The sequence below is a fragment of the Etheostoma spectabile genome, chromosome 14 (assembly GCF_008692095.1).
Source record: "Etheostoma spectabile isolate EspeVRDwgs_2016 chromosome 14, UIUC_Espe_1.0, whole genome shotgun sequence".
Taxonomy (NCBI): Eukaryota; Metazoa; Chordata; class Actinopteri; order Perciformes; family Percidae; genus Etheostoma; species Etheostoma spectabile.
Genome location: NC_045746.1, coordinates 11,515,308 through 11,525,314, shown reverse-complemented (window position 1 = coordinate 11,525,314; position 10,007 = coordinate 11,515,308). Strand labels below are relative to the sequence as shown.

At 41.5% G+C, this 10,007-nt stretch overlaps 1 protein-coding gene across 4 annotated transcripts in view; it reads right to left on the bottom strand.

Annotated features, from left to right (window-relative positions):
* Nucleotides 1-10,007, bottom strand: part of LOC116701414 (growth factor receptor-bound protein 10) — a 103,142-nt gene that overhangs the window by 34,349 nt on the left and 58,786 nt on the right. For all 4 annotated transcript variants that reach the window (XM_032535114.1, XM_032535115.1, XM_032535116.1 and 1 more), the window contains 9 exons: nucleotides 6,728-6,802; nucleotides 6,260-6,397; nucleotides 5,807-5,917; nucleotides 3,765-3,863; nucleotides 2,868-2,945; nucleotides 2,007-2,123; nucleotides 1,432-1,498; nucleotides 1,228-1,315; nucleotides 800-893 (listed from right to left, as the gene is read on the bottom strand). In XM_032535114.1, coding sequence (XP_032391005.1) covers nucleotides 800-893; nucleotides 1,228-1,315; nucleotides 1,432-1,498; nucleotides 2,007-2,123; nucleotides 2,868-2,945; nucleotides 3,765-3,863; nucleotides 5,807-5,917; nucleotides 6,260-6,397; nucleotides 6,728-6,802 — 867 coding nt within the window. The remainder of the gene's footprint in view (nucleotides 1-799; nucleotides 894-1,227; nucleotides 1,316-1,431; nucleotides 1,499-2,006; nucleotides 2,124-2,867; nucleotides 2,946-3,764; nucleotides 3,864-5,806; nucleotides 5,918-6,259; nucleotides 6,398-6,727; nucleotides 6,803-10,007) is intronic.

Below are 10,007 nucleotides of genomic sequence, written 5' to 3'. Positions count from 1 at the left end.
TCTCTCTGTGAGTAGCGTCCATCACACTCCCTCTCGCAGTTATATATAGCCTACGTGATGACAAAATTTGTTTTGGTTAAAATCAAAACATAATCGTGAGAATAATCGCGATCAAAATTTTGATCAAAATAATCGCGATTATCATTTTGGCCATAATCGTGCAGCCCTACTTACTAGTAAATTATTTACCATGTAGAAAGATCACTTCTACCAAAAAATATGGTTCTGTCAGTTGGTCTACCACTTTGGTCCAGACTGAAATATCTCAACAACTACAGGATGGATTGCCATGACATTTTGTACACACACACTCATGATCACGGAGAAAATAAATCCTCTGACTTTTCATGTAGCAGCACCATCCTATTAAAACTTTCTGCATGGCTGAATACCTCACCTCTAGTGGCAAAAAGGTCAAAGCCTCTGTTGAACTAGCCCTTTAAGCCACTTCAAGGTACTGTAACAAAATCAAATCAAACAGATGGCTGCCTAGTAGATGAGTCTGTCTTTTTTAGATTAAGATTAAGCTGTAACTCAGAGCACTTAGAAAAAGTTGGACCTGCTGGACATTTGCAGGGACATAAGTTTCATTACTGGTGATGCCAACTAGCCAACGCCAGCTGGCATTCAAGCTACAACATCAAATCATTACTAATTTCACTGTCCTAAAAAAATCTTTGTCAGCACAATTTTGAGTTGTGTACTTTTCTAAGAGCGTAAAGCAGTGATCTGCCTCACTGGGCCTTGATTCAGTGGATTTTGCAAGCGTAATGTGACTGTGTTGTGTAATGTGACTGACCGGTAGGATCTGGAAGTGCTTGATCTTCTGGTGGTGGCACAAGGTAAGCACGAATGCCTTGGGATTACTCTGACTGTCCCGCAACAGGAATAACCTGACACACAGAACGTTAGAGGGAAATGATCAACTGCTTCATGAAAATAGTTATGTATCATATATATCAAATCATCTTTGAGAACCTTATCTTAATTCACTGGGTAAAGGCTGGGATTGTCATGCCAAAAAGCTGTTTTTACACAAACATTTTAGAGATCTTAGCTTTTCTTGGCAGCAGTGATGTCTTGATTTTTCAGATTTTTTTTTAGACATTTTCCCAAAGCTTTCCACTGCGTTTTACATGAGCAACATGGCCTGAGATGACATCACATCAAACCAAAATCCCCAAAACGAGTCTCCGAACCTTTTCACACGCCTACAGCTGTTCTTACCCGTCTACTTGGCCTTGTTGAATGATCATTTTGTGGGCTTCCTCTCTCATGATGCGACCGTGAAACCAAACCTGTGTCCTGTGGATCACTGAAAGACAGATAGATTTCTTGTATTCATATATTCATAATAAATCTAGTAGCAAAATTAAACAAATTACACCAAGGCTGTCTGTATAAGGTGATTAATGATGTATTTGAGAGTACCTGTGCTCAGAGAAGACGGGTGCAAGGGGCTGGGACTGCCCAGGACATTCATGCGCTGGCTCCGTTTCTAAGTGGAAGAAAGGGCACATGTGCAACATTTACCATGAGATAAGACTGATACCTTTATGGCATACTGAAATGTGCTGAAACAGTCATATGAGCCAAAACGCAAATAATAACTATATCAGTAATTTACGTATAGTAAACAAACATTGTGATGCATTGCCGTCGTCCACAACCAAAAAAATGGAGTGAGCATCTGCTTTTTGCTTTAGCCTCATCAGAGCTGTGATCTCAGAAACAGATCACTGGAGCTGCTACACACTTGCATTTACTAAGAAAAATGATGCAGGGGGGAAATAAGTTAATTCAAAATGGAAAAAGGCTTCTGCACAAAGATGAATGGTTAAAAAGATTTTTGTGAAAGAAAAAAGGCAGATCAGGGTCCAATACAAACTAAACCATGGGAAAGTTAATGAGAAAAATGGCATTTTTGGGTTAATCTCATCAAACACGACTGGACCTTGAAGCTATTCGTGTTTCTTTGACTTCCCAAGCTTTGTCGCCCTTCTTACCCTCCAGGTCTGTCCCTCCTCCAGGGCAGCGCTCTGGGCCTCCACGGGGTTGTCAATGACGCGACCAGTCCGCCCGGAGAAGTCCATGGCGACGAGGGAATTCTCAGATACACTCCGCTGTTAGGAGACGTGGCAGGGTTGGGGGGAGTGAGATAGCAGCGGGGGGATGGGGTACACAAGGAGCATGGTGTAAGGGTGGGGATGGGTGGGGCATGGCGTAGACACGGGTCAGAGGTCAAACAAGCCAGACACACTCACTGGGGCATGACAAATCCTGTCTGCACACAAACCCTCTAAGAAAAAGCACAAGCCTCCCATGGCTCTCTGGCTCGGTTATGTTGTATTTATGGATTGGTAACATTAAAAAGGGTCCATGTGATAGGGAAAACACTTATTTTGAATAAGACGTTAAAAGACATTACACAAGACAAACACATCCTGCTTTGAGGTGATTAGTGCATCTTAACACTGCATGGGAGTATGAGTATTACGTAAACACTCACACTTTTAAGTAACTCGAGATAACATGTTATGCGTTGGATGTACTTTAGATATAGCCGTTTGGTTGAATGAGCCTTCCACCACAGAGCACTCTTGTCACATCATTAACAAAAAGGTCAAAATCGGCAATAATTGTCTGGATTGAAAATCATTTCAGCATTTCAGAATTCTTCTAATGCAATATGGAAATGGGATCCAGCCCATGGCGTTTCCTCTTAAGAAGAGAGGCGCACAAGGTTGCAACAAAGTTATTTCCAATTTACTATCGGCTAATTAATGGATCAATCTGGATTGGTCTTGGCTGAGTGGGGGCATTAGAGCGGGGTTGTACGGAGGTGATGTCAGAGAGCAGATACTCACCACAGGCGCTGAGAAAGGGGAGAGGTTAGACTTTCTCTGCTGGGGAACGTTGTAGCTCTGATACAGTACTAGTCCGTACTGTGAAGACACAAGAAAAGAGACGACATCAACTCATGTTTCCAAGAGCTGAATCCATTTTAGTTAAAGGTCCCAGGTTGAGGTGCATAAATACTGTGAAAGTATTAAAACGCTAAATCCACAGAGAAATGCATACAGCCGTATTCAGAAACGGTGCCTTGAAACAACCCATCAGGACTTCTTAATGGTAAAAGTGCCATAACAGAACGCAGATTTGTGAAACTACCCAGAAACGGCAGACTGGGATTTTTTGGGAGGGGATCTTAAAGAGACAGGCTCTTAAACGGAGTGTTTGAGGCAGATGGTAAATGCAGGTATATTCAGACAGACAGTATGATAAAAAATCGTTTTATTATACCTGTTACAACGCATTTTAACACAAAATGTAGTGTTGTTGGTTTTTTTAAAGAATTCCCCAACACCGCAAACCATTTCTTCACGGGAAAGAAAAGCTGTGCCGCTGTTATTTTGGTGAAAGTAACTCAAAGGTAATGCAAAAGTAGAGTAACGCATTACAATTCAGAAACAGCAATATTGTAATATAAGTAATTACTCTCAAATGACAGTAATTAGTCATCTATAATGTATTACATTTTGGAAAAAACTTGCCCAACACTGATGTTAACACGTTCTAGTAGAAACTTAAAACACAAGTAAAATAGGCCTGAACAATAAGCATGACATGGGACCTTTAATACTTCAAGAAAGGGAATTCACTAACCAACTATTATTTTGGGTTGGCAGTATCTGTCAACCCTCTGTGAACTCACAGACTTGGATTTAACTACAATAAGAACATATAAAAAGTAAAGAAAGTACTTTGAGCAGTCTGAAGGCAGTCATCCAGCAGGTCCTGCTCTGTTCGTCCTCAGCACACAGCATCTTAAGCTCCTTACAGTCGCTCCTCACTTTGCTGGGCTGGAAACCAAACAGCAGACACAGTGGGACATTACATGAATGGAGATATTCATCATCAACATGAAAGGCCTCTATTGTGGATTCTGGCATTTCAGTCTTCAGAATACAGAGACCATCAAATCTGTAACATGGCAGGGCAAGACTACAAAACCAGGCAACCGTGTGAAAACAAATGATTCTGTAACACGGGTTTGTACTTCAGTGATTGCAATGATGCAATTAAATGAATTACATACACAATACAGCGGTTGACAAACACATTGGCCACTATTGCCACCAGTAACTTGTATGAAATAATGTTAAAAGATAAAACAGTAGTATTGTAACAGAGTATAAGTCACAAAGTTATCATGCTCATTCAAAGTTTTCTCACTTTTAATGATAGCTAACATTAGCAGCCATAAGCTACTGGTCATACCAGTCCAAGTGAGGCTATAGTTGCTCAACCTCTGATACATTGAACGAGGGTGCATTTCACTGCTTATCAATTCAGCTTTTAATTTATAAAAGGAGGAATGTGTTATTTCTACTTCTAAGATGTTACATAGCCTCACTTCAAAAGGGCCAATGGCATGCGGACAGTGACCACTTTAATACAATAACACCCTTAAACCATTACCTTTTCCAGTCAGTGATAATCACCAAAGTATAAACAGTGTTGACAATTATTGGCATTATTTCTAAGTAAGCTGCAAGAAGAACAAGCTGTCACTGTCATCATTTCTTCCTCTGGCATAAAATGTGCAAAGAGTCTGTTTTCACGTCTGTTTTTAGTTTTTAAAAATTAGCTTTGAGGCAAATAATGGGATCTCTTTAATTAACGATAAGCTTTGTCGGGGCAACAGTCTCTGAACACATCGGTTGGGCCATAAAACCCTCACATCTTCATATTAACAGCTGTTTTCTAAAGTCAGACAAGGACATTATTTGTCTTTGAATACAAGCTTGCCCTTTCTTTTCCAGGTACCAGATGACACCTCTAACAGGCAATTAATGACATTTTATTGTGCCCTCTAGAATTTAATCTATGCAATAAACAATACATCAAAGTCCTACAAGTAAGGACTATGCCAGCAATGACTCTTTCCTTTCTTCCCCTGAATCGGTGACAAGGACGTCAGACAGAAGCATACCCTACCAATAAATTAATTCATGTCACCATAGCAACAATCCAGCCACCCCCAGCCGTGAAGTAAAATCCTTTACCCAATCCTGCAATGTCACCCCCCGCTGACAGAATCTGACATGCTGTGTGTGTCTGAGAGAGAGAGAGAGAGAGATTGAAGCAGGGCAGGCCAGATTCCCTACCATTCCGGTTTGTCCCAGTGGGCTTATCCCAGATCAGCTGACCCCCCCAGATTACTGGGACACCAGTGCTTTGTGTGTGTTTGAACCCCTCTGGGCGGTTTTCACCATTGTGCCCTCTGACCCCACCCCACACACACACACAACCACACACACACACACACACACCCACACACACACACACACCACAAACACACACACACACACACACACACACACACACACACACACAACACACACACACACACACACACACACACACACACACACACACACCACACACACACACACACACACACACACACACACACACACACACACACACACACCACACACACACACACACACACACACACACCACACACACACCACACACACACACACACACACACACACACACACACACACACACACACACACACAGAGGATAGGATGGCTTTATGGTAAGGTTCGAGAAAATTACTACACACTATAAATAGAAAATGCTAAACTAATTTGTAGTAGAAAATGTATAATGATCCCATCCAACCTGGTAGAAGGATTTAGAGTTAGACATTATAGAGTTAGAGTTATTTATGAATTTCTAGCGATAGATTAATTCACGGTTTCTCAGTTTGCGGTGTTTCCTTGTGCGGTACCTTGATGCAGAACTGGTATTCTGTGGGAGCGTTGTGGAGCTTTCGTCCCGTGATGATGGTGAAGATGTTACTGTCCTCCAGATCTGACAGCAGCTGCAGGTGTCGGGGCTCCTGTTTAGTGGTGGGGAGGACGAGGAAAAGGGATGTCAGCAACAACATAAAGAAATAAATTACAGATTGCTTTAAACTACATTTGTTTTGGTTTACTTTGCAAAATGCTAAATTAAGATTTGAATTGTCTTTCCCCATTTATTTGATTTAAGTTTTGTTCAATGAAACCATTGTGCCCTGAGAGGTTTTCTTCGATGATACATCAAAACTGTAATGTTGAAACCACAAATAAGAATGATAAACTTGCTAGTTTACAAAAAAAAAGCAGAAAAGTTACACAATCATCAACAATTTGATCTTCTTCCTACCCGTTTCAGCATCAACACAGCAGAAATGAATCACCTTGGATGTTCCTTTAGTGGAGTAGTAGAGGCCGGAGCGCCGCAGGAACATGTAGAGTTTCTTCCAGGACCTGCGCCCAGGCTCCTTCACGTACAGATAGCCCTGGATCTCTGGACAACTGCTGGAGTTCAGAAAATTCTGCAAAAACCCACAAACAGCATCTATTGGGAACACTGACGCAGGGGAACTGAATGCATGTTTCATCCTAAAAACTAGATGTTAAAAAAATATATATATATATTTTTTTTAGAGATAGCAGTGTAGTAATGCAGCAGTAACACTGGGTAAATGTAATTAGCAGATTTCAGGAACAGTGAGTGTGTGCATGCATATTTTTGGATGACCAGATGTCCTCACAAAGATAAAAAATAAAAATATTAAGAAGGAGGTTTAGGAGTATAATTAGATTTAGGATTACATGTGTGCTATTCAAGATGAATGGGCCCCTTCACTGAGTCATCGTCTCACCTGTAAGAGCTGTGACTGAGAGATTGAGCCATCAGACTCCTGACACCAAGCCACCATCTGCTCCGGAAAAAAGTTCTGGATGGAAAAACACACAGGGAGACCGACAATGAGTGAGAGATAAAGAGAGAGAGAGAGAAAGAGAGAGAGAGAGAGAGAGGCACTAGAAGCCACTTAGTGCATATGCAAGCTCAGAGTGGGGTAGTGTTTCTCTATGCAGCATACGTCTCTCTTTCTGTGCCTGTGTGTGTGTGTGTGATGAGCACAAGGACTCAGAGACAAAGTGGTGGGGCGAGAGAGGTCGATGAGTGAGTGTGTGTGTGAGAGAGAGAGAGAGAGAGAGAGAGAGAGAGAGAGAGAGAGAGAGAGAGAGAACACAAGAGAGAGAGAGCACTCCAACCTGGGAGTAGATGCAGTATGATCTCACCCGCTGATGTAATCCCCTTTACCCAGCAGCGCTACTCTTAGCGTGATTGACAGGCCGCAGCCAGCACTCTGATGTTTTACTGTGCTCATTACCACAGAGCTGAGGTCACCTGCTGGCTCTGACACACACCTAAATCACCACGGGAATAATGTCGCCATATACACGGCCAGAGAACGCAACAGTAGAGCCCCGTGCTGAGTCTTATCAAAAAAAGGTGCCACGCTAACTGGCTAACGCTGACTCGCTGGCTGTTACGCAGGCAGGCCTCTGCCCTTAACATGAAGGACAACTTTACATTTTATATTTTCACCAACTTATCCAAACAGATTCAAAAGAGAATAAACGTAGAATGAACATTCAGCTTCGATATCACCAGGAAGAAGACAGAAATGGGTAAACCAGTTGGGAACCCTTAGGGACCTCAAAGAGGGCCTAAGATATTCCAATAATTATTTTTAAAAAGTCATCAGATGTAAATTTTTTTATGCATTCATAATTTGACAATCAACATCTAAAGAAAACTTTTTCAGAAAATACACCCTTCAAATCTGCCTATTTAGTTTGTGTCGGAATGTGAAGGGTTAAATTCATTTTCGACCTATCAGAATATTGCTGCCTCTGCAGTTGCTAGGAAGAAGGTGTTATGCTTTCAGCTCGGTGATTGGTGGTCCAGCTAGACATTCACAAACGGTCAGGCAATAGTTTCAAATAACAGTAAAATTCATATTTCATATCTTCACTCTAAATTGGCAGGCTTTGTTTTCGCTAACTTTATGAAATGTAATTGGGAATATAAAGTTCTGCCTGCTGTGGGGGACACCACTCACAAGCTAGCAGCGTCCAATGTCCAATGAGTACGATAACCAAAGTACCACCATGCGGTTTTCTCAATGAATTGCCAAGGCTGGACCACCATCTTAATTTTTGTCATAAATAATAACTTTTGCAGTACTACGCTATAAGAGAGGACACAATAAGCTAGGCTGGCAGTTTGCTTCTTTCTCTGACGATGTGGACAAGTGGGCGTCTCGTTTTCTAGGTTTAAGAGTCGACTTCGCTACTGGAGTAAACCCACCAAACAGTTACGTGCTCAGAGAAAATAAGACGAAAATAAGAGTACTCCACTGATTTAAATTTGATTTGCATTTCTATAACATTGTGAGACGCATAATAGTTAGACTATGTTCTAGGGATAGTCCAATTATCGGCTCTGGACGATTATTGGGTTGTTTTTTGCCGATTATCTGTGTTGGCGTTTTGTTTGCCTGATAACCGATAAAGTTAATGAATATAAAAAGTGGTCTACTTTGATTCGGCTCCAGCTCTGTGTCTGTCCCTCTGCTACAGGTTCCACTCACCACTGAGTCTGACTTAATGTCCCGCCCACAACACAATCTGACTTTCTTTTCCTGTATACTATGTTGAAAGCTTCTCATTTATTATATAATTGCTTAAAGCATTTAAACAAAGTTTTATGTTGCAGTTTGTTACATTACAAAATCTTAATTTTGACTTAAAAATTTTCATTTTTACTGCAACTGTATATAGGTTCCAAAAATTGGTTTCATTAACTAATAATCGGTATTGGTCTTGAAAAAGAGAGCACTGTGTAAAGGCTGTTATGGGACATTAAGAGGCTTTTATTAACTATGACAAATAATTTGTCAGACATGACAAGGTATATTTTTTTAAAATAAATAAATAGTTTTGATTGAGAATTGATCCGTGTACATAACTACAGTAGATTATGGAGCTTGATGCAACAGGCATGAGAAACATTGAATATTTTTAGCTATGCCAGGAACGTGTGGATGTTGGTCAGTCTGTCCACATCTTTGGATCAGCCTGAAAAAAATGTGACAAATGTTGGATGGATTGCCATGCACGTTTGCTACAAACATTCATGCTTTCCTCAGGATGAATTTTAATCACATTGGTGAGCCGGTAATCAGATATGTTTTATTCATTTATCCAATACTTTAGTTATAACCACATACTTGCAAAACGGATTATATTCCCATCAGCCTCAGCTGTACTTTCTGTTTTGTGCTAGTTACCAAATGTTAGCATGCTAACACACCAAACAGATTGTGAGCATGGGAAAGCTAATGCCTGCTAAACATCAGCTAGCATCCCGAGGATGTCAAATAAAACGAAGGGCTGCTTGGCACGGCGTCACGTAAATCGGGGGAGTGCAGGTTACTTATTTACACGGTTGCTAAAGACCAAGCTACTCGCTAGCCCCCCCGTCCCCGTGACGAGAGAGCAGTGGCAGAGGCAATGTGACGTGATTGGTTCGCTTCCAGTTAGGGTTGTGTCCATCGTGTTGGTTGACCCCCCCCCCACCTTGTCAGACACACGCTAATCCTAGTCGACAGGAAATTGACTTGTGCGTCAGGCTTTGCGCTGTGCTGCCCCTTAAGTGGAAGCTACCCCCCCCCCCTTGCGTGAAACCTATTTGTATGTGATACAGTCTCTCTCTCTCTCTCTCTCTCTCTCTCTCCCCCTCTCTCTCTCTCTCTCTCCCCCCGTCAGTATAGTAGCTCGCTCTACCTGGACTAGTAACGTAACAGCATCAAGTAAGGTCATGCTATACACCCCGGCTTGGAAACGGCGGTCTCGAGCGAGAGAGAAAAGGCGGTGTCACTGCCCAATGTGAGGAGAGTGCAGATTTGAGTTGTGCATACTCAGATTTAAACAGTTTACAACATAACTGTCATACTGAAATTTGCGAAATCCATTAAATAATAAGCTTTTCTCGTTACAAACAATAACAGAAGATGGGAATAATTTGAAAAACGTTGCTATCTGACTGTGGTCGTTTGATTGCTAACGTTAGCTCAAAACGCCATTCAA